Source organism: Eutrigla gurnardus (genome assembly GCF_963514095.1).
Source record: "Eutrigla gurnardus genome assembly, chromosome: 13".
Lineage (NCBI taxonomy): Eukaryota > Metazoa > Chordata > Actinopteri > Perciformes > Triglidae > Eutrigla > Eutrigla gurnardus.
The window spans coordinates 4,764,175-4,788,467 of record NC_139936.1 but is presented as its reverse complement, the minus strand read 5'-3'; the positions used below and the strand labels follow the sequence as shown (position 1 = coordinate 4,788,467).

At 42.2% G+C, this 24,293-nt stretch overlaps 3 protein-coding genes across 4 annotated transcripts; 2 read left to right on the top strand and 1 right to left on the bottom strand.

Annotated features, from left to right (window-relative positions):
• The first annotated feature begins 281 nt into the window (after window positions 1-281).
• entpd4 (ectonucleoside triphosphate diphosphohydrolase 4) lies at window positions 282-6,062 on the top strand. 2 transcript variants are annotated; one of them, XM_084024055.1, is made up of 13 exons: window positions 282-461; window positions 804-936; window positions 1,047-1,244; window positions 1,324-1,529; window positions 1,713-1,863; window positions 2,043-2,146; window positions 2,286-2,345; window positions 2,431-2,561; window positions 3,498-3,664; window positions 3,742-4,066; window positions 4,150-4,235; window positions 4,340-4,501; window positions 4,831-6,062. In XM_084024055.1, exons 2-13 carry the CDS (start codon window positions 929-931, stop codon window positions 5,063-5,065), a joined length of 1,833 nt encoding a protein of 610 aa, XP_083880181.1. In that variant the 5' UTR covers window positions 282-461; window positions 804-928; the 3' UTR covers window positions 5,066-6,062. The 2 variants fall into 2 exon arrangements, with proteins under 2 accessions (XP_083880181.1, XP_083880180.1); XM_084024054.1 differs by having other exon boundaries at window positions 287-461; window positions 2,431-2,585.
• Window positions 6,063-7,989: 1,927 nt separating this feature from the next.
• slc25a37 (solute carrier family 25 member 37) lies at window positions 7,990-15,938 on the top strand. Its single transcript, XM_084023881.1, has 4 exons — window positions 7,990-8,289; window positions 11,501-11,729; window positions 12,087-12,143; window positions 12,682-15,938. The coding sequence occupies exons 1-4, from the start codon at window positions 8,107-8,109 to the stop codon at window positions 13,209-13,211; spliced, it is 999 nt and encodes a 332-aa protein (XP_083880007.1). The 5' UTR covers window positions 7,990-8,106; the 3' UTR covers window positions 13,212-15,938.
• Window positions 15,939-19,127: 3,189 nt separating this feature from the next.
• Window positions 19,128-20,237, bottom strand: nkx3-1 (NK3 homeobox 1). Its single transcript, XM_084024922.1, has 2 exons — window positions 19,963-20,237; window positions 19,128-19,799 (listed from the first exon to the last, which is right to left on the bottom strand). The coding sequence occupies exons 1-2, from the start codon at window positions 20,129-20,131 to the stop codon at window positions 19,405-19,407; spliced, it is 564 nt and encodes a 187-aa protein (XP_083881048.1). The 5' UTR covers window positions 20,132-20,237; the 3' UTR covers window positions 19,128-19,404.
• Window positions 20,238-24,293: the final 4,056 nt, after the last annotated feature.

Sequence of the window (24,293 nt, the reverse complement as noted above, 5' to 3'; positions counted from 1 at the left end):
TAAAAAGATAAATAAAAACCAAGCAAGTGTTACCAGTCTTACAATGCACCAGGAAAGAGCCAAACATATTGTATAACGTCTGCATTAGAAATGTATTTTAATAAATTGGTTATTTGAAAAAACAAAAACATGAGAAACAGTACTGGTGTCAAAGTTGTTTTTCCTGGTACACATTCTAGCCACTAGGTGGCGGTAATACACCTTAGTCGCGGTTGCAGCCGGGATTAAATGGAAAAGGATGATGAAGAATGTTGGGCGGTATTGGGTTTTCTGTATGGTGGCTTGTTTTCCGGGCAACGCGGAGACACAAATCTAACGCACCACAGTGGTCGGGCCAAACTACGTCACGAACCGGAGACCTGCCACATACTCGCTTATCAACATTAGCCAGCGGTTAGCATCTGGCTACACCGAAATGCCAGTTTGTCCTGAAAACTGGGGGGATTTTCACATTCTAGCTAGTAAGTATGAACTCATTTAAAAGCTACGAACATGAAGCGTTACTGCGTCGACACTGACGACGAGTAATACTGTTTAAAAATCGTCTCTTTTAGCTCGCTCCTACAGCCGAACACGTCACGTTGGTTAGCGTTAGACAGCCACAGACGTCTGGAAACGTTAGCTAGCTAACCTTTTACTTTACATTGGCGTCCCTTCAATGTGGCTAATTTCTGTGTTGTTTGATTTCGTTACAGCAGCGATACCTAACGTTATTTACATATCAGGACACACGGATCTGACATAGCGTGAGGCCTTTCTCAGATCCTGTCTTGCTAATGTTTAAAATGTTTTGCCCCCAAAAGGTCATGAGTGAGAAAAACAGGATGGAGCCGTGGAACAAGCCGAAGCTCCCATCTTTAGCAGACTGAGTATTTTTGATTCTTCATCCAAGTGACTTAACACGAACAAGAAGAAGACCTGCTGCATTATGGGAAGGTTGGTTTGCTGTCATTTTTGGGGGGGGGGTGGAGGGTGTAGATTGCATTGCGAGTTTTATCATGGGACAAGTTTTATCATGTGACATTGTTTTACTTCCATCTGTCCAGGATCAGCTTTTCGTGCCTGTTCCCGGCACCGTGGCATTTCAGCCTGTCGTCCTCGGTTCTTCCTCGGCTGCTGATACCTTCCCTCAGACAGCTGCTCTTCATCGGCCTGGTGATCTTCCTCATAGGAATGCTCTACGTGCTGCTCGTCACCGGGAAGGGGCCCGCCAGCTGGATCAGAGAGGAGAACCACTTCCACAGGTAAACCTGCTTAAACGGCCGCCTGCTCGGTGTTTATGTTACGTGTTTTGGTCTCAACGGTTCTTTGGTGTCCTATAAGGCACTTGGCGAGGGTGACCGACGTGGATGCGACGGACACGAGCAACCCAGACCTGAACTACGGCCTGGTGGTGGACTGCGGCAGCAGCGGCTCCAGGGTGTTTGTGTACTGTTGGCCCCCGCATAATGGTAACCCCCATGAACTTCTGGACATTCGGCAAATGAGAGATCAAAACCGCAAGCCCGTGGTCATGAAGATTAAACCGGGTAAGTCATGCGGTGCTCGGTTTCTCGTCAATCAAAACTGCATTCAAAATGAGAGGGTAAACAACTACCACCATTTGTTTTTAGACACTCAAGTGGTGATTTATAATGTAAGATAAACTGTCACATGCTATCTTTGTCATGCACCCACTATAAAACACTTTTGTTTTGCTTTTTTCCTTGTAGGTATCTCCGAATTGGCTAAAACCCCAGAGAAAGCCAGTGATTATATCTACCCACTGCTGAGCTTTGCAGCCAAACATATTCCTAAAAATAAGCATCAAGAAACACCCCTGTACATCCTGTGCACAGCCGGAATGAGAATCCTCCCTGAGAGGTACAGTCAGGCTTAATGGGCATCATCTTATAATATGAACAAGCACTACATCCAGAAGCTCCAGATATAAATAAAGTTACAGGGAATGTTACACAGCTTAACAATGCTAAGTTGCACTGATTGATGCTATGTATGCTATACCTGTTAATGATGCCGTCCCTATGATTGTTTAATCTCAGTCAACAAGAAGCGCTTCTTGAGGATCTGCGAACCGACATCCCCGTCCACTTCAACTTCCTCTTCTCTGACTCCCATGTGGAAGTGATTTCTGGGAAACAGGAAGGTAAATAATATCACACTTGATCAAATACTGCAAATTTAAATTGGAACTTTACATTGGTAGACGCTGATTTAAAAGTAATACAAGAGTGAAGATGCTGGCTAACGTTTATATATTAACAGTTTGCTATTAATGGCTTTAGGCGTCTACGCATGGATCGGGATCAACTTTGTCCTCGGAAGGTTTAACCATGTGCACGCAGGTAAGGACCCAGGCAAGTAGCATTTCAACACGTGATATACTCACCCTGCCTGACTCCATCACCTCTCCCCTGTCAACCGTTCAAGATGGCGAGGCTGTAGTGGAGGTGCATGTCCCAGGCAACGATCAGCAGGAGGCGCTCATGAGGAAAAGGACCGCCGGCGTCCTGGACATGGGTGGGGTCTCCACACAGATCGCATACGAAGTGCCCAAAACTGTAAGCTTTGCTTCTCCACAACAGGTTATTATCCACAACCAATTCTGTTTTTGTGCTGTCTTTGTTTTTTGTCACTCACCTTTTTGTTCTTTTCCCTCCTTCCGACCTCTTGTCATTCCCCGGTTAAACCCTAAATGCACCATTTTTGTCCTGTGGAGACGATCTGCTCTCCATTCATCACTGTTGAAGGCGTACTGTAAGCCTGCTGCATGACTCCATAGCAGGATCTCTGGACTGAAAGTCATTTCTGTAGAGACCATCACATGCGTTTTGTGTTGTTAGAGATGTATATGCATTAGCAGGTTTGGCATTCACTGCTCATCCCTTTTTGCTCTCATTGGGCCTCATTCAGCAAGTTTTTGTTCCCAAAAGAAACGCCAGATTCATGAGGCATCCTCAAACCGCAGACTTGTTCGTGACTGTGTACCTAAAGCGGTGAATCCCACTGGCCTCGTAAATTGAAGGAGTGTTCCAGTTGATCCCAATTAGACTGGGTAATCTCCCTGCCAATCCCCATAAAAGTGCTGTGCACACACAGAAACTGAAACGCCCGAATTTAAATCTAAAAAGGGTGGAGCACAAATGTTAACAAAGAGGAGGTACTTCTGCAGGAAGTGAACACCAAATGAGCTTTCTTCTTAAAATGTAATAAATGTAAAATGCCGTCTGTACTTTAAGAACAGTTGCTGAATGAGGCTCGTTGTTTTTTCTTTACACAACTTAATGCTTAATTGAATTTCCACTGTGATCTTGTTAAATCCTTTCAGCTTCTGTTGATTTATGTCTGAAGACGCGTAAAACTAGATTCTGATAATTAGTTCTACTAAATGTGGCCTCAGGTGGTCTGCTGTAAAGTCAACATTAGGATAAATGTAATGCAAACATGGATGTGCACAGGTGTCATGGTTTCCAGGCTGATGTTTGTTTGTTCCCTAGGAGGAAGTTGCCAAGAACTTACTGGCTGAGTTCAACTTGGGGTGTGACGCTCATCGGACCGAGCACGTCTATCGTGTTTATGTGTCTACCTTCCTGGGTTTTGGGGGAAATGCAGCACGCCAGAGATACGAGGAGAGTCTCATCCAAAATACAGCCACTCGAAACAAGTAAGTCCACATCACATTGTTGTGTTGTAAATGTCTCCGTCTGTACTGCATTGACACTGTGTGACTGGTTTCTCCAGGCTGTTGGATCTGCGTGTGGGTGAGACGGCAGAGTCTCCCCTCCTGGACCCCTGTCTGCCCGCGGACCTGCAGGATGAAGTCGGCCCGTCAGCACAGAGGCTCCACCTGCGAGGCACGGGAGACTTTGACCAGTGTAGGCATATCCTGCAGCCGTTCCTCAACCGCACCAACGAGACTCTGACGTCTCTCAACGGCGTCTACCAGCCAAACATCGACTACACCAACAGTCAGTTCTACGGCTTCTCGGAGTTCTACTACTGCACGGAGGATGTGCTGCGCATGGGCGGGGATTACAACGCTTCTAAATATACCCAGGCTGCCAAGGTAAGTCCGACACAAACATCACATCCGATCTCATGAAGCCACTGATGCCTTTATTGACGCCTCTCCTGACGCTGCTGTTACAGAGTTATTGTTCCACCCAGTGGACGACTCTAAGGGAACGCTTCGACTCCGGCTTGTACGCCTCGCATGCTGATATGCACAGACTGAAGTAAGTCACACAGGATTATCAAACCGCTTCTAAAGCTCAACTAACAAGTTTGTGACTTTCCCAAAAACAAAAAAAAATCACTGATGTTCTGTTTCTGCCTGCAGGTACCAGTGTTTTAAATCAGCGTGGATGTATGAAGTATTGCACTCAGGCTTCTCTTTCCCAGCCAGCTATAAAAACCTCAAGACCGCCCTGTTGGTCTATGATAAGGAGGTCCAATGGACTCTTGGCGCTATTCTCTACAGAACACGTTTTCTGCCTTTGAGGTGAGATAGATTTTCCTTTACCGTTTTACCATTACCAGGCTGTCTGCCAGAGCCTCTAACGACAATAACAATTAGAGTGATGGTGATTATTAATGGATTAATTGGTCCTGAGTCACCTTGTTTTGTATAAAAATTTGGGCTTAATTGGATGTTCCTTAGACAAGAAATTCTGTTTAGTATAAATTTAAAACGTGCTTCAAAAAAATCTAACCTCATTTGTTCTTAACATAATGAATCACGCCCAGGATTGATTATTTTTTTGTATACACAGTATCTCTTTATAAAGCAGCTGTTATGTGTGGATTTCATTAATTTTTTTGATCCTGCAGGGACATCCAGCAGGAAGGTCTAAAAGGAGCGCATTCTCACTGGCGGCACAGCTTCTCCTTCGTCAACAACCACTACTTGTTCCTGGCTTGTTTCTTCATCGTGGTGTTGTCCATTATGCTGTACTTGCTGCGGCTCCGTCGCATCCATCGGCGTACGGCGCAGCGCTGCACCCCTTCCTCCGTGCCGTGGTTGGAGGAGGGCCTCGGCTCACCCTCACTCCCGATCAACCTCTGAACTCCCTCTCCACTATCAAACGTTCTGTCTCTCTCTCTCTCTCTCTCTCTCTCTCTCTCTCTCTCTCTCTCTCTCTTCTCTCTCTCTCTCTCTCTCTCTGTCTGTCTCTCTCTCTCTCAAGCCATCTGCTTGTTCAGTGAGCTTTTAAAGTCTGCTACCCTCTGCGAGTGTAAACCGAGATTGTATTGAGATTTGGACTCGAGGAAGATATTATGTGAGTATTCAGGCTTACCTGAGCCATAAATCAATTTCTCTTTAAGTTATTTTGTTTAATTATGACTTTTATAGAATCCATTTTATTGCTTGTTCTTGTCTCCAGGTGTCTTCTTTATGATTTAAAAAAAAAAAAAAAAGACAAACTCAAAGGTACTTTGCTCACTACCAAATCTTCCATACACAAATGAATATAAGGTCTTTACTTTGAGTTTCACATATTGGACATTTGCCTTTTCTTCATGCCTTTTTTTGTCTATGATCACATAATTTATATATATTTTTTATTTATAGTTGTTATATGGTACAGCAGTTCTACAGGAAACTCAAATGCAATACGATTAATAATTGGTGGAAGGAGCACTTTGTCATGCAGTTGAGTGCACTTCCCAGCTGGAATGGTCTTTTTTTTGTGTGTTTTTTCCCCAAATTGTTCTGCCTCAACAAGACAAGTAGCCTTTAATAGCTGTACTAGTGCAATACATGTCTTGTCACTGTTGAGGAAACTCTGCAAGAACACTTTTTTTTTTCCCAGAGAGCATCAATCTCTTAAAGCCCTGCTGAAATTCTTGTGTTGGTTCATCTGACTTTTAAGTTGGATGGCGTTGCATATATATTTACGTTGGACTTCTTTTTCAGAAGCTGTCATATCACTGTTGTGAGGGGATTGTTGATGAGAGCACATCCCCCATTATTTATATAAAAGAAATTGGTCGTTAGTGAAATGTTTGCACAGATGAAAGCAAAAGTGTTGTCTCATTTCAGTAATAAAGGTTTTATGGTACGCTTGTCTGGCTGTTTATTTCATGAGGAGCATATCGGACTAAATAAAAAAAAGTTTCCTCCTCTAACTAAATGCTGTGTGAGAGCACCAATCTGAAACAACACTCTATGGTGAATATGTAATAAATAACCATTAACGGTCCATTCCAGTTTCCTGTCAAACAGCACTCGATGTGCTCAGCGTGATAGAAGACTTGTTACTTGATGCGCTCTGCATGTGGGACACACTAAACCGTCCTGTGTGGTCTCCACTAGGTGGTATTTGTAGCCTCAATAGCTTTAATTCATTACAACTTCCACGGTAAAATAACGTTGATCCTTATAAAACAGTACGTAATGGATGAGAAGATGCTTTTATTGTAAACATGTTCATACAATGAAGCAAATCTACATCAGAATTTAGATTAAATCCATAATTCATAATGTCAATATGTAGCATTGTAGTAACGGCAATGAAGGGTTATAATAATTAACTTTTTGACTGTGTGTGGTGGTCACTTTATAAGCTTCTCCGGCAGTAAAAGGTGAAGGAAACGGCTCTGACTGTTACCCTACTGAACATGTCCGTAGCTGCTGAAACAAGTGGCTTTTTAAGATGCAACGCTCCTATAATGCTGAGTCACTGATATGTCACAGTGCTTCACCGACACACCCACAGTGATACCACAGTGGGCTGTTTGTTTAGATATTATGTTTCAGCCAATGGTGACACAGAATGGTTAATACATCCACTCCAACTCCTTCACTGTAAAGATGATTAATGATTCTTTTTTTAATAGAATAGAATAGTCATTTGTACAAATCTAATATTCCGACCGACAGAACAAAGGTTCGAATCTCTCTCTGTGGTGTAGAAAGGACTGAATGTTTAGTTCAGTGGTAACAGCTGATGTATTAAACACAAACTGCCATCCAGTTGGATATCAAGGTGAAACGTAAACTTGTGGCCTGCAACAAGAGACCGGACGACACAGCCAAAAAAACACAAACATGGTATAAATAATTAAGAATAAGTAGGTGGAATGAGAAGAATGTGCAGGCATTCATTAAGAGGATACGTTTCTATCAGGCTAACTAATTTAGAAGCATCGGCTGCTGTACGAGTTTTAAAATGTGATGTCATTGCCTGCTTATTATTCGGGAGCTGAAACTAAAGTGTGGATTTGGTGCCCCCTTTTTTGGCAAAGTGGCTTCTGTTTCAACTCCAGGCTATTTCATATGACTGTTCACATGATGTGTAGGGCTGATGCTGTGTGATCACATGTGATAGGTATGTTCAAATTTAAGAGACTTGTTGTGTGAGCTAAATTTAGTACTTTTTTAAAAAGTGTTTGTCATTTAGACATTAATTAGTTCACTAAGCACTAAGTGGTTTCAGAGAGCCCTTTTTTATTTAAATTAAATTATTATTATTATTTAAATTATTAAATAATTATTATTATTATCACTTTTCTTAATGATTTTAAACATGATATGGTTCTGCACAAACAAAAATAGGATTAATAGCCAACAAAACCACAACAACGTGCAAATTAAAAGTGTCTCGTCACTTCGAAATGCGGATATTAGGAGCCGGGAATCGAACCATCAAAGCTTGTGGCTAAAGGGCGACCCGTCGTACCCCCATGTCTTATCTCTAAAGTCTCAACAAACAGATGGCTGCCCCCCGATTAGGACGCCAAACCCACGTATCTATACAAGCGGCGCTATCGCGTCCTCACTTTGGTCAAACCCAAAAAAGCAGGGATGCGCGCGAGCGCAGCGAAGTTGTCAGCGCGAGCTGTCACACGGAAACTTCTCATTGGCCGCCTTAAAACCCCCGAGAGCCCGCCCCATTGCGAGATACCCGCGCAACGATTGGTCCGTGTGTCCACGCGAGCCACGCCCACCGCTGCGGACGTCACACAAGGCGCTGGAACTCCAGTAAGTAGAGAGAGATGTGATGTGATGTTGTGGTTGTCCACGCCGCCGCCGCCGCCGACACCTTTCTGAAGCGTTTAGCTCGCGCAGAGGAGCGACCAGGTGCGGGTGGGAAGGGAGCTCGCATGGCGCTGAGCTCGGACCCGGCGGTGGCAACGCTGGAGATGTCGCAGGTCGCGGGCAAAGACGAGGACGACGGCGACTACGAGAGCTTGCCACCTCATGTCTCGGTGGCGACCCACATGACAGCGGGAGCCGTGGCTGGCATCCTGGAGCACACGGTGATGTACCCGGTGGACTCGGTCAAGGTAACGGACGCGCAGAGGCGGCTTCGCGCTTTGTTTTGTGCTGTTGCTGCTCGTTCAACTAACCGGCCACACATAGCAACGCTATGACGGGTCGCTATGCGCTTTGCTAACGGACGTTAGCCACGACGTGTTGCCGAGCTGCCCATCCTTAGTAGTTAGCCACTGTGTTAGCTAATTAAAGCGCGGCGGCAGGACGGGCTGCAACCCAACAAACTCGTTGAGCAGGCTGACGTGAAATGGCACACACACACACATAATCACACACAACATGTTAGCTAAACCGAGCGAGTAGCAAACACAGTTTCACCGGGACTCCCTTCGCGGTGTAACTTTGCTAACGTAGCGAGCTGGCTGGACGTTTAGTGTCACCGCAATTAACACACAAGTCACATTTTTGTGTTGTTTAGAGAGGTTAAAAATAAGTTTCCCTGCTATCCTCATGCTTCTTCCCTAAAGTGTAACTACTAGGATGAGTGAAGGTCAGGCACCTGATGTCAAACTGGCTTCATATCCATGTGTTGCATGCATTTCCAGTCTTCAAGGGCAAACGACAATTTATTTTTGCAATGTCGATAAACTTCGTGGTGCAGATACACAATCTTACTTTTGTGGCCATGCATGGATGCATTCACGAATAAATGAATGGTACTTTTATTTGATGTCACAATTTAATCAACTCTACATTTGAATAGTCTCAATCTATTCACTCATATGGTCATTACATGACAACAAAATGCAGCTTAGCATCTAATCAAAGTGCAAATATATGTTGTTCGGTATGAGTGATGGGGCTTTTTTGGCCAATGCAATACAGAGTAGATTAATTTATGTTAAATTGATTGTTCTGTCAACAGATAATTAATTATCAATCAGCAAAAAGGAGATTTACAGCTGCTCGAATGTGAGGATTTGTCAGTTTTTTTTTTTTTTTAATCATTGCAAAATTAATATCTTCAGTCTTCAAGACATTTTAAGTCGATATCTTGGATTAAAGGATTTGTCAAGGATATACCTGCAGAGTTGCAGACTGAAAGCCCAGGATAAATAACATTCAGTCATTCAGGTTTCAGATTTATAATTGGAGCTTTTTCTTCTTGAAACAAACCTTCAAGCCTGGTTTAATATCACTAATACTTTAGTTATAAGGCTCAAATCACCAAGGTGATGATCTGGAGTCAATCACAGACTATCACAGATGTATAACCTGACAGATTGTAAACTGTTGGACCAGCCTTTCGTAATACAAATACTCGGCGGAGATGAGTTCATAAACGTAGAAATCCCCCCCTAACTTCAGCACTTTGAATGGCGTTTAGAAGAACACATTTTCTTCATGATTGAGTGCCGTCTCGAGGTCAAAACCTTCCGTTGAGTTCGTGTTCAGAAACGTGATTAAATTATTTGCTGGTTTTGAAAAGCCTGTTAAAAATTGGCCCGCGTCTCTCCACAAAGCAAATCTCAAACCGGTTGGTTTGAGTGTGAACTTTGCCCCCTGCAATCCTCCTCTTCTGCTCAGCCATTGTTTTCTAACAATGTAGTGTTGTTTTGATGATTTGGCGTGCCGGCCTTACACTCTTAATGTGGCACAGACAAATTCATTAACATACTCTAAAGGCGGGGGGGAGAAAAAAACCCCAAATTACATTATATCCACTTTGTTCTAGTGTCATAGTCTTTCCAAATTAACCCATGTGACGTTATTACATCAACCACTGCTGCCAGTTCCTCTTGAGAAGTTTACGTAAGTGCTCGTTCAGTTTGATCAGCAGCGTGTCTGGGGTTGACCAAGAACCTGTTTTGAAATATGAGTATTTTCTTTTCCCAGTTTTGTGTTTGAAGTCGCGAATCGGTGTCTTGCATCAAGCTTGAGATTAGTTGAGCATCTGTTTTATAAGACTTGATAGCGGGAACCTCTCGGCCTTCGTGTTTCGACCTCGCTAGGACTCGGGGAGTAGCCTGTCCCAACCCAAGGAGGGGGATCTTATCGGTGTCCACGTTTCCAATCAGCATCGAACAGTGAAGGGTGTGTGTTTAAGCGGTTGTTCTTTTGCAGTGTTGATTAGTAAACGGCCACAGAATTGGGATAATGTAGTAGATGAGAGGGTTTTGAGTCATCTTTTGAGTCTGTTTAATTCAGTGCTCAGCGTTTCACACGAGTACTGTCGAAAAAATGTTTTTAAAGGTTTATTTTGCAAATAAATTCTAAATAAACAGAATACTGTAAATAAACAGATTATGTTGAGAACCCAGTGATGCTTGTTCTAAAATTAGACCTGAAACTGCCGGACTCCATAGCTTTTTCTCACTACATTTTGTCTTTTTCCACGTTAGACCACAGCTTTCTAACTCAAACACACTGAATCTCGTTTTCTTTAACATTTTAAGTCACTTTAAGTCAAGTTTTGCTTTTTTATTTTTAAAGTTTTTTTTTTTTTTTAGTTGGACACACAGATGCATGTTGTTTTGACACACAATGTATCCACTTTATCACTCATTATCATTTAATCAATATTTAAGAGCTTTATTTGATTGTTCTCTGGTGTCAATTCAAGAAGCAATATGCCCGTTTTTTACATCTTTTCCTCTTAAAGAAAGATAATAATTAAAATCTCTCCCTAACCTTAACCAAATTTCAGATGTTAAATCTGTTCATTTCTATAAACTTAATTTACCCGTCATATTATCTCTTGAACCAGCTGGTATTGTAAGTCGTTTAACCAGCTGTATTTTTCCATTAACCTGAATATAAAAATGTCCCACAGAAAACTGTTTGATTTTTAGTGCCTAAATTCAGTCACGCAAACGTAGAAACATAAACTCTGTGCCCAAACTTCCCAAATCTATCAAACGGAAATGTAATTGATATTTGATTGTTAACCCAAAGGAAGGAAACACATGGGAACATGCTGAGGAAGATAGATTCGGCCTATCTCCTGAGCCAGCCCCAGATCTCTTTGCAAATAAAAACATGCTTTTGTGGCGTCCAGATAACTTGGCATGGTTGATTAAAACAAAGAGCTGCCACAGAGACAGAGACGGAGACACCCATCACTCAGTCAGGACCTCACAAGTACACTTACTGTCAGGACAATGTGACAATCTGATCATTTGGCCTACAATAGGCGCCCACTTTAAAGCCACTCACATTCACACAGAGCCCACAGCTTTAAAAAATGATTAACGATTTAAATATCTCTTAATGTTCTTTCAGACTAGGATGCAGAGCCTGCAGCCAGACCCAAATGCACAGTACAGGAGTGTGTACCAGGCACTGAAAAGGATCATCCACACCGAGGGGTTCTTCAGGCCGCTGAGGGGCCTCAACATCACCATGATGGGAGCCGGACCTGCACACGCGCTCTACTTCGCCTGCTACGAACGGGTCAAACGCTCACTGAGCGACGTCATTCAGAGCGGAGGCAACAGCCATTTGGCCAACGGTACGCGTTCCCACGTCTCGACACAAATCACTTGATCGTCATACTAACGGATTTCACACCGGGCTGAGCAACGAGGCCCCGGAGGAGTGTAGTAACGATAAGTCTTATTAATGCCACATCCTGTTTACACTGGGAAAAGATAAAGCCATATTCCCAATGTGAAAAATCCAAACATGCAATCTGGGATATGTTGGTACAAGTGTTTTCTTTAGCTTTTAAATAGCATGAAAAATGGATAATTCAACCCGACATCTACTTCAATAAGCCTCATACCTGCAACAAGTGAATTTGATGTTGGACTTCCTGTATGCAAGTTGCTTAATTAGGGCCTGACGACTTCTGTTCATGTTTTTACAGGTTTGGCAGGAAGTGTGGCTACAGTTTTACACGATGCAGTCATGAACCCAGCTGAAGGTGAGAACATTTTTTTCTATCTTACACTTTAAAAGCTAAATTAAGCTAAAAGCTATCGTCAACAAACAAAAATAACAAAACCAACAATGAATTGATCTTACTAACAAGTATTATCTGTACATCCAATGCTACATAGACTTTATTCCTCAGTGCCACTCAACTCCACTGTTTTCCAAAAACAAATGGAAAAAAAGAAAAAAAAAAGTAGTTATTTTCCAATAAGATAATCCTTGGCTTTACTCAAAAATCCTGTATCCACCTGCAAAGTAAAATGGATTTGTTACAATCTTGAAGATCTTCATTTCGTTGTCTTTGGCGACACCTATGGCGATAAAAGGTCATTGCAGGTGTGTTTTTGAATGTCACTTCTTAGAGATCCCTTCTTCGAGTTTTCCTGGAAATGTTTCCACAGACATTTGGTCATCCTTCCCATCCCAGTCTTAACAGACACTCCATCTGTACAGAATGCATCGACAGTGTGTGTGATTAATGTGATAAATCATGCTAACGTGGTCACCTGTGTCTTTCCATGGCTCAGTGGTAAAGCAGAGGCTGCAAATGTACAACTCGCCATATCGAGGGCTTTGGGACTGTCTTCAAAAAATAACGCGCACTGAGGGCGTGCGAGCCTTCTACCGCAGCTACAGCACACAGCTGACCATGAACATCCCTTTCCAGGCCGTTCACTTCATCACCTACGAACTGATGCAGGAGCAGTTGAACCCCCACAGACATTACAACCCCGGCAGCCACATACTGTCGGGAGCGGCGGCCGGAGCCATTTCGGCAGCGATAACGACCCCACTGGACGTTTGTAAAACCCTGCTCAACACGCAGGAGAATGTAGCGCTCAGCTCCATGAACATCAGCGGCCACTTATCGGGAATGGCCAATGCCTTCAGGACGGTGTACCGGCTCGGTGGCACGGCGGGCTTTTTCAAAGGGGCTCAAGCTCGGATTATATACCAGATGCCCTCCACTGCCATCGCCTGGTCAGTGTACGAATTCTTCAAGTACTTCCTGACGAAGCAGCAGCTGGAACAGGAGGTGCGCTCTGGACCGGTGTAATGGAGCCAAGTACACCTGGACCGGAAGTGACAACTCCAACCTGGGAGGTCGTCATGGTGATGCAGTGGCAGAGAATGGCTCCTCCTTTTTGTTCACTCACACGAATCTGTGTGCGTTTTCAGCAAAAATGATGTTGCACGACCAAAAGACAGACACCCAGGGAAGAGTTGAAACATTCGTCTTCTTCCTCCTGCACTCCACAAACACATCAACTCTCCACGTGGAGACCATATCATTAAGTTGCCTTGAAGGGTGTTTATTGCCGGGGTCACAATTTTGATTCTGAATCGAAAATGGATAGAAATAAGCTTTTCGGTTGTGACCTTGGTGATTCTCCCCGTATTTAAACATTTTCTCTCCACTTCCGCCTACTTGCATACATTCGAAGGAACAAATAAAACAACAACACTTGAAAGAAGACACAGCGTAGGCTACCGCGAGCCTGCAAGTGCATTTAGACACCATGGCTAAGGTAGGAGATGACGTAGAAACCACATAACTGAAAACCCCTCCTGCTTTGTCACCGGTGTGGCTGCATTCTGCCTTGCCCGTAAGTTATGTAAACACAGAATCATTGAAGGAGACACTTCCTGGCTTTGTAGCTCCACCCCATAGTGTGTTTACGTCTCTATACGACAAAGTATGTGGTGCATTCAGGTGCACCTTGTAAAAACGGAGAGACCCGCGCTGTTGTCTAAAAGTACCCTCCTGCCATCTAGTCTAATCTGTTAAACAGTGTGACTGATGAAATAAGTTATTACACATCAAATTGTTTTAATTTGATCATAGTGTGGTACATTCTCAAAAATATAAATAAATAAATCCATCACGGTACCATTAAGCATCTCTTTAAATAAATAAAAATAAAAAAATGTGCTGAAAAAAGTCTAGACCGTAAAATCAAAAGTCAATTCGCTGGGTGGATTCGGATAATTATGACACCCCTGATGTTTATAGTATTTATTTTTATTAGCTTTCAGAGGCTTGTATTTTATGGATGCGGAAGAAAAACACAATTCTGTGTTTGTTTCATTGTGAATATTAATTATAAAAAGAACCCCATCAGTTGCGCTTTCCAAGTGCCTCATAAATAATAAAACCCTGCTTCACCATTTTTTCTCTTTCGCACTCAGGTAGAGAAAATCTTAATTTTCCTTTGGTCCAAGGTCTAGGAGAGAAGCATACCGTTCTGTTATAGGATTATGTCTTATAGTAGCTTTTTATATCACAACTGAGGTCAAATCTGAATTTGCTAAGCTGAGTTTTTTCAATTATTGTCCCTTCACCAAATTATCAAATGCCAGTCTGCAGCAATTCTATATGTTTTGTTACTGCTTTTTGCTTTAAGTGCAAAAAAAACATGTATATGTATTTTATATATACAGTATATACTATTTTCAGATTGTGACTGATATTTAAAGCACAGACTTTCTGTGATCCGAAATGAAACATCAAACCATTTATTTTATTTTGAAAGTGAGTGCACTCCTTGTCCCTACGAGACCAGTAGAAGCTGGATTTAAATCAGCCGGTGTGCAGGAAACGCTATTTCTTTTATTTTCTCATCCTGTTATAGTTTCACAATTCCCGTGTGCTCACTGGAGTCTCCAACCTCGATTTTCCATTCAGTAGCCCGAGACATTCCTCCCCATATTCATGTAATCCAGCCGGCAGTCATATTTATTTGTCTTCTAATTATGGAGGGGTTTTTTTTCTTTCCTTTTGCTGAAGTTCAGAGAGTTCGTCAGATTCCGGTTGTCTCACAAACCCTCAACCGATTAATTGTGCTTGAACAAGTAGGGTAATTGTTAATATACCAAAGACATGCTTTTTATTCTATGCATCTTACCTTTTAACCTGTATTTACGATACATATTTGTCTGCTGTGAAGTGTCATGCCATCCTTTTTGCCCCCCATAGACCCAGCGTGTTAAATCTCCTCATCACTTGAATTCTAACTCTAGAGGATTATTTTCTTGTGTCAGAAAAATATTGTCCAAATCTAAAAGGTTTCACTGACTACTAATGTACTTGAACATTTCATGTAGGTTTTCAGTTGGAAAATTACATTATGACCTTTTTTTTTTTTATATTTTTTGACTGATCGTTCTTTTTAGACTATTTGTTTTGAAGATAGTTGCACAACTCTATGAAAGGACACAATGTTTTCTCAGCTTGAGGTTCAAAGTGGCTTAGTAAGCGTCAAATCATAATTCATGATGTTTTATTCTAATATAAGTGTAATCAGTGATATATATATATATATATATATATTAGTGTTTCATCCACATTCAGTTGGATCCAGATGCTCTGATTTCAAGTGATTCATACGATAACAAAAAGTTCGGTCAGTCAGATTAGTTTTTGATTCATCGCATTATAATTGCAATTGCATAATTATGTCATCATTCCATAGATGTTGAGTCATCATTCCTGAACCGCGTTGCAACACCCGCGTCCGACTTTTAACGTGTCAAAGTAGTGTTTCTGATAGTCGCTTCCATTTTAAAGGACGGGCTGATGTTCCACAAGGAGATTTTCATAATGTAAATAGTTTTACGCTAAATACGCACAAATGATTGAAAGAGAGTTAGGATTATTTTTTTTGAGAGGAGTTCTTGAAACAGAAATGCTTTGAACTATGACCATGCAAATCATAAATGATTGTGAAAATGCTGCTACAGTATGTAACACTGGAGCCGAAATAAACATACAAGTGAGGAATGCTGGGTTTTTTGTGTGTGCGTTGTTTGCTTTGATGCTCTTATGTCCTGCTTCAGTCGAGAGTCGATGCAGAGGAAGAAGTTGGTTTGTTTTTATTCTTTCAGCATGAAAATACAACGTCTGAGACTTTTAAAAGTTAACGAGGCTTTGGTATGAGAGTTACTACGTAATACTAATGTCACTAATTTCAAAACCAGCTGTTTAGGCCTCCACCTCTTATAAAATAAATAAATAGAAGACTTAATTGGTGCTTTAACTTGGCTTTTCGTTGAGCCAGGTCTCTAAGAAACAACACCTTTTAAGGTCAAATGTTCAGAAATATGACAAATCAATGTCTCTTGAGGGGGAAATTATTTACTTTTTTTTTGTAGTTTCAGGATTTAATATACTTAGATTACACATCCCCTGTGTAAATGTGAGAAATAGGAGTTGTAACTGAATTCTACAACATAAATTTCCAGTGCTGTGAGGGTCGTCATGAGTCAAAATCCATTAACCTCACATGTAGTAGACGTTTCCCCAATGATTTTCTTTAAAAAATAAAAGACAAAACCATTGCAATCTTGCAGGATGTTTGTAGCTCCACTAGAGGGCGGTATAGTGTTATTTAAAGGTTGTCACCAGTCCAGTCCAGCACTCGTATAATGACTGATTCTCACACAACACCTATGTGAATATCACACCGTGATTAAAAGCACAGGATTAGCATCTGTATGTCCTTTTATGTTTGACTTATTCTACTGTTTTTTACGTGAAGGTGAATGCTGTATTTGAAAAGATACCTTATGTAATGACATGAAAACAAAAAATTTTTTTATTGCGATGCAGACAGTGTGGAGCTTTATTCCCAACCCCAGCATGCCTGAGAACACGTACACGTGTGCCGTGAGGTTGTTGTCCCCGGCGTGTTTAGCTTTCGCCCTCGTCCACGGGCAGGTTGTTTATCTGAAGCCTTGTGTCTTCTCTCCTCGTCGCCCTCATCGTTTCAATCTGAATAAACTGTCCCACTACTTCATATCTTTCACCCGCAGATAAGAACCTTGGAAAATTACTTTTCTTCCTCTGTGTCCCCCCCACACACACACACACACATGTTCACAGCCACACAATCAACGCTAACCATCGGGTAAGCAGTGGTGTATCTACTGATGGGAGACGGAAAAAAGAAAAGGGGGCAGCTGCTGTACTGGTACCGTAACATGAGGGATCCAGTTACACCACCCGAGGAAGTTTACGAGTGTTCCCATGTGAAAAGATCAGGGGCTGTTTTAAAACCTCCTTATCAACCCCAACAAATTTGTCAGACAGTCACGGCATATTGGAGCACTGACAAAGGCCGTCTTTGTGGTCGGGGTTCGGTTTTTTACTCCTCATCTGTTATGAAGATCTGCTTGTTTTTCAAAGCATCGTTGGCCACCTTGAAGAGCATGACGACGGCCCTGACGACCACACCGCATCTCCCGATCAGACCCCCCCCCCCCCCCCTCCAAAGATAAAGAAGATAAACTTAAACACTTTTTTTTTCTTACCTGCTTTATTCCCACAGCCCAGAAAATCTTTATGTAGCCGTGCACCAGCCACATCTATGATCCAAGTATATCCAAGAGATAAGCCAGTCATGTTAAACACATCCACTCTGTTTTTTCATTATTTACCTGCCAAATCCAGTTAATCCAGGCGGGGCAGGAGCCTTGGATGTCGAGACACTCCCCGATGAAGAAGGATGTTGTCTTTAAGTCGTCTGTGTTTGTGAATCAATGTACCGTGTCTCTTTGAGCCTGCGGAAGTGCCGGTTTCCCGAATGGCAAGTGCAAAAAAAAAAAAAAGGTAATAATAGTCCTCCTAACCTTCAGCTTCACCCTTCAACAGGCTTGCTTTTATCTGATGAGCGTGTTCGTGTACAACCTGAGACACTGAGAGATACTGTCAGATTCTCAATGCCGTCAAAACAGATGCTATCTGCCCTCTTCATGTCTAATTACCTGTTTACTCCAGGAGGCCAACAGTGAATGGGGCTGTTGATAAGAACTCACTTTAGCTGGAGGAAATTGTTAAGATTTTCTAGATTTGATTTATTCTTCTTTTTACTGTTTACATTCAAAGATATGCAATATGTTCAACTTTCTGCTTGTTTTGAGCAGGATGAGGCTCATATTCATTTCTAGATGTAACAGTTGAGTTGCTGAATCGTCTCCACACGTCGATTTAAAATGACAGCAATGAGGAATAATAAATATAAGGTCGTGACACTTGAGGGCAGACAGGTTAGTGGCGCCACTCTTAACTCTATCAACTCCATCAGTCCTCCGCTCACACTTAACTTGTGTTTCAACCTCCTTAAATATGCTGCTCAGCAGTAAAGCGTCTATCAGTTGTTTGTATCAAATGTAAAATATGTGTTGCTTTCTTTTTATTTATTTATAGTTTCCTATGAGACCCAATTAAAGGATTCAAATCCAAATCTAACTTCTCAATGATATCAATATGTTTTAGTGCAGAAATGATATTCTGTAATAAAACAGGATCGGCCTCTGTTTGGGTCACAGCAGCTCATTCACACCATGCAGGTGAGGTCATGGACTTCAAATTGATTTAGCTTAACATACGGGCACTGTTAATCTGAATCATGCACGTCCTTATTTGGAAAAGCTGAGGCTGAATCCTTTTGTTTGTTTGTTTCAAACAGAAGTGGAGGTCACGATGTGAAGGCCTTTTTAATTGAGACGTCATGGATACGGATTGGTTTTGCTTTCAGACGGCAGCATGACTTACTGTCAGGGTATCTCTGTGGAATCAGGTCAGGGGCTCTTTAAAGGAATCAAATCTCATTCTTCGGCCCTCATTTACAGCATCGCCCTCATCTCTGCCTCGTCTTATCTCCTGTTGTAGCTCCGCTGCATTATCAGAGTTTAACTCCATATAGATAAATGTCTCCAGTATGAATCACTCAAATTGTCAGGCTTATAGTGTAATCGCTGACAAATCATACATTGTTCTATATCCAAAAAACATTTCATATACCTGTACTATCATTTTTTTTTTAAATGAACAAACTGAGTGACGTGAAAATTGTTAAGATTTGCTAAAGGTACAAATACATATGTGACAAATGACTGTATTCTGTATTTTTTCCTAACACAGAGCCATAAGTAACCAACATTCATTAAACAATGAATGAATCAACGCTGCCACTGACATCAGTGATCAAATGTTTAATTGTGCAAACACACATCTTGTCCATAACAACATGATTAGTCTGATTTTTGTACAACATAATTTTTCTCAAAGCTTACAAAATGACAGAATATTTGTGTGCATAGAAAAATCATTTTCAATGGCACATTTAAAACCAGTGAATAATAACAAATAATCAACTTTTACATTGAACAGAGAGCCTAAATATCAGGGAAAACTAAACCATAGCTTTACGATTGTAAATCATAGCATCATACAGTACACCATGTCACATTCACCACAACGTGGGCCCCCAGGGGCCCCTGTAGTCCCACACGTAGGGTCTGTATTGGTAAGCCTTGCAGAAGGAGGTGATCAGCGACGATCGGACCAGCTCGTCCTTCAGGCCCAGCGCCTCCGCTCTGAACCCGTCCTTACAGAACTCCGGCTTCTGCTCCTTGCGTTTCGTCTTGTACCTCCGGTTCTGGAACCAGATTTTCACCTGGGTCTCGGACAGTCTCAAGGCGCCGGCCAGGTGGGCCCTCTCCGGGGCCGACAGGTATTTCTGGTGGTTGAACTTCTTCTCCAGCTCCAGCACTTGGAGGTGTGTAAACGCCGCTCTGGAGCGCTTCTGTTTCCCCACGGAGGAACACCTGCTGGAGGTGCCGGGACAGGACGAGTCCAGGGACTCTGCGAAGTACAGATCAGGACTCTCACATTTCATTCCCCGAGAATACTTTTACAGATAAACATCCAAGATTCATGCCATCTTCTAAAACCTGCAAATCCAACAAACAACTGACTGGCTGTCTCTCCTTTACATTCCTGCTGCTGAAAGCCTGCGGGATCTCACCTGTCTGCACTCCAAACGCCGTCTCCTGAGGGCAGAGTTCCTCGGGTCCGTCTCTCCACTGTGAACACCTTTCCGTCTTCTGTGAAGAGCATTTGCCGTCGAAGCTCGCGGCGTCCTTAACGGAGAGGATGTCCTCGATGAGAAAGGAGGTCAGAGGTTTGACAGACATTTTTCCATCCAGTAATCCACAAGTCGGAGGGGGGCCTCTCAGTGGCTCGAGGGCTGCAGCTTTGGGGCCGCGGCGTCGAAAGCAGTGTGTCTCCTCACACACTCACACAGCGTGGATTTATACAGGAGCAGGGGCGGAACCGGCATGTTGAAGGAGGCGGGCCAACTGCTTATGTAGCCCGAGTACTTCCACCTCCAGGAACTTTCATTTGTTTTACTACTGGGATCAACTTCACAGGGATAATAATACCAACTTATCTAATAGAATAAAAATAAACCAGTGTCCATAATTCTAATACGTCTTTTTTAATTCTCATGAAAACAAAAATGCACAATTTTTGGACGTTTAATCTGCACAATATGCACATTTTGTCCTTTATGATTATAGTCCCTTTCTGTATGAATACAGCAGATTTAAATGTAGGGTAGAGGCTGAATTTGATGCATTATTCAGAGAGGTGTCTCTAACATTAATCCTTTAAAGGAGACAGACAAAATATTAGAAACTCTTATTTGTATAATAGAATATCATAAGTGTATGGATACTATGATCCAGTTAAACCACGATATAGAAAAGTAGCTGTTTTTTCTCTTCACATGTGAGTCCAGACAATTATATTATTGGTCTATATGGTGGATAATCTCTCTCAAATTGAATATCATAGTTAAGAGGAATTAAGTCTTGTCTTCGTGCCCCCATGAGTTCAGCAGAGTAACCCGGGTCTCAGTCGTAAGGGGGGGTCTGAGTGGGTGGTCCCTGCTACTGGAGCCACTAATGACTTCGACACATTTGGGCCGGCTCCTGAAACAGACGCCGTCGTTGGCCCGGTGGCTGTTTGTTTGTTGTTCTTCCGCGGGTTCGGCCTGACTTTCCCTGTGTGAGAATGACACGTTTTACTAGACGTTTTTCTGGGTTCCTCTGGGAGTTTGCGTTTCGTTTGGAAAAATGCACGAAAGTAGGTATGATAAACATGATCCTCCCCGTGGCCCCTGGCCCCGCTGACTCCCCGAACTTCCCTGGCACCAAGCAATGTCACACTGAAGAGTGTAGGCTCCTTTATGTGCATGTCAAGTAAAGTGTGGCCTGGATCGTCATATTTATAATCTGTTTTTAATCTGCTGTGGCTCCTCTTAAGCATTAGCTGCTGTCTTGTCAACACAGCATTAAGATCATCAGTATGATACGTTTCACCTTGAATTCTTTGTCTGCTAAACTATGTTGATCTGCGAGCAGAGAGCCCCTTCCTCTACAGGCACAGGTTTAAAACCTCTTCACACACTTCATATTTAAAAAATACATAAAAGGGCTTCCACCTTCCAAATTTAAGCAACTTTTTTGAATTTTGATCACCTCAACGGGGACTTCCAAATTACATCAAATGTTTGGTTGCCATCAGAAGCGTATTCACTTGATAAGGAATCACATGCAGTCAGCGGGATGACAGGAGCGTAAACAAAGCCCAGCAGTGAGAGTGACTCCACCGACCATGCTGTCATCCTCCTGCCCTTATTCTGAGAGACAATCCACGTGATTGCTCTGGGTTGAAAACGACGGCCTACTCCTTATTGTCTCCAGCTATTCGTCTGCATAGTTGCGCATCAGACGTGACACAGTCGACCCCGTGACCTTTCAGCTCAGGAAAGACGTTTGTCTTCGAACAGAACAAACTATGCGGTGACGATGTTTTCTTTTGAGCCGCCGAAAGTTGTTTTTTGCCATCAATCTTCCTCCGTGTTTCTTTGTCTGAGATGACGAGCGGTGTGGCTCGTTAGATTTGTCGCAGTTTTTTTTTTATCTGCTCAGCATCAGTGTTGCATTATACTGTAACTCACACCTGGGTTATTGCACAAGCTCCTCACTCCACACGTCGCACGGTATAACGAGTACGTCGTCTGGCTGAGCGGGTCAATGAAAGGACAAACCTTTATTAGAACAAAATCGTCACTCTAAATCAGTGAATTACACTTTTGAAAGAGCGTTGTAGTCTCTCCATCGCCCAGTGTTTATTATACATTTATTTATATAGCATATGTTGGCATAAATACATCTGGTTTCCATGGCGATGTACTTGATTCAGGGTCATCCAGCTTCCTCCCGCAGTCAAAAGACATGCAGGTTAGGTTAATTGATGACTCTTAATTGCTGGTAGCTGTGAGTGGTGACCTGTCCTGGATGTACCTGGTTCTTCACCCATATAAGACAGATAGTCGATGGATGTAAGAAGAGTAGGACTCCTCCACCAGAGGGAGCTTTAAAGCCAAACATCAAGTCCTCGCAGAGCAAACAAAGCCACTTCAAACCACGCGAGCAAACCACACAATGAGCTGTTTTACCAAAGGAGGAGTTTGAAGAGAGTCTGATTATAGTTACAGATAGTTATCGTGCATCCTCGTGTAGCTCATAACTGCAGCGTATAGAGGCTACGGGGGTGGATGGTTGGACAGAGGAGAATCATCTGGGCACCAATCGTAAACACAGCATCATCAGACTGAAGGCTATTACACATCTGCCTTCATGAAGCTGACGTAACGATAGACAGGCATGAGTGGAAACCTGTTTGAGTCAACCATAATGGGTCTTTCACTGATAGCCGGACTCACGTCACCTCTGTTTAAACTGACCCTCATCATCACAGGCTTTATACATCTCTCTCTCTCTCTCTCTCTCTCTCTCTCTCGCTCACACACACACACACACACACACACACACACACACACACACAAAGATGCAACAAAAAATCACATAATAATACAGAACATCTGCATATAGACTATTTTTCCCCAGCTCAAAAATACAGATGTAATAATATTAAAAGTGTGAAAGTGAACTTTAAAAAACCCAATATTTATTTAGTACTCATATTGATTATTTTCAGGACTCAGATTGTTTGTAAAAAATAATTAAATGAATATTTGTTTAACTCCTTGATTTTATTTGATTTTTTTTAAATGTTTGCATATTTGTGGACGAAAATGTGAGTGTAGATATAAAAGAATATGAGATAAAACTAACATTTTAAAACCGTGGATGTTGGCGAACACACCCACCATTAACATAACTGTGCAAAGCCTTCTGACACACACACACACACACACACACACACACACACACACACACACACACACACACACACACACACACACACACTGAGAGAGAGGGTTTATCTGATCTCTTGAAGTGTCTCTGGTCTCCTCTCTGTCTGCAGCTTCGTCCTTATCTGTGCAGAGATGCTCCTTCAGCTCCTTCAGCTCCTCCCGGAGGTGTTTCTCCTCCTCGGGCTCTTTAGCTCACAGTCCATTAAAAGTGACGCATTCGGTTCATTCATTCATTATTAGATTTTTTAATAAGCTTGGAGCACTAAATCCAAGCAAGATCGATGGATTTATACTTTTTAAATGAATCCACGATTAACTAAAAACTTTAAATCTGTAAGCTTTGATATTTCAAATCCTCCTAATGTTCATTATGGTGTTATAACTTTACTTTTATTTTTTTTTTTAAGTTGCCATATAATTAACGTGAATGAAGCGGAGAGCAGAGGAAGCGTCCTCCTCCGTCCGCCGCTGAGTGACAGGTCGGACTGGAACCGTTTCCCGTTTGATTGAAAGTTTGTAAAAGTTAAAGAGCCGCTGTGTCTGCGGGTTTGTTTACCAAGCAAAGCTCCGGGACAGGACAAGCTCTCCGGCCTTATCGGCGGATTTGTGAATGGGACAATGACGAGCTCGGTTTGATAGAGCAGCGCGGCCTGTCAGGTCAGATGTCACCGCGTCCATTAAGCTTCCTGATGGCTCTCTGCGATAAAACGGGAAGCACCAAAGGCTCTCTAATCGGGTATGTTGGCTTTTTTTAATTGGCTCCTTCAAATGTTATCTAGGAGAAGGTGATAATAGAATTTTAATATTTAAAATATTTATTTTGTAAAAGTTAGAAAGCAACTTTTATGGGAAAATCCTATTTAAAAACACAAATTAAATTACAGGTTAAAAAATGTTACACAGAGAAAATTATTTAATTTTAAAATCAGTAGCATAAACAGGTTTTGTGGATCAGCTGGCATGAAATAACCAATATTAAATATCCTTAATTCAGAATGTGCAGCGATGTAAACTGAAATCAGCTGTTTTTAAACAGACGCAGGTCCATCCAACATGTATGAGAATGA

Bases quoted from the DNA above. Each gene is read 5' to 3' on its own strand.
- nkx3-1 (XM_084024922.1), bottom strand. From the start codon at position 20,131: ATGTCTGTCAAACCTCTGACCTCCTTTCTCATCGAGGACATCCTCTCC. The intron at 19,800-19,962 runs GTGAGATCCCGC...TGTACTTCGCAG, and splicing joins GGCGTTTGGAGTGCAGACAG to AGTCCCTGGACTCGTCCTGT.
- slc25a37 (XM_084023881.1), top strand. From the start codon at position 8,107: ATGGCGCTGAGCTCGGACCCGGCGGTGGCAACGCTGGAGATGTCGCAG. The intron at 8,290-11,500 runs GTAACGGACGCG...ATGTTCTTTCAG, and splicing joins ACCCGGTGGACTCGGTCAAG to ACTAGGATGCAGAGCCTGCA. The intron at 11,730-12,086 runs GTACGCGTTCCC...ATGTTTTTACAG, and splicing joins CAACAGCCATTTGGCCAACG to GTTTGGCAGGAAGTGTGGCT.
- entpd4 (XM_084024054.1), top strand. The intron at 1,530-1,712 runs GTAAGTCATGCG...TTTTCCTTGTAG, and splicing joins GGTCATGAAGATTAAACCGG to GTATCTCCGAATTGGCTAAA. The intron at 2,147-2,285 runs GTAAATAATATC...TAATGGCTTTAG, and splicing joins GATTTCTGGGAAACAGGAAG to GCGTCTACGCATGGATCGGG.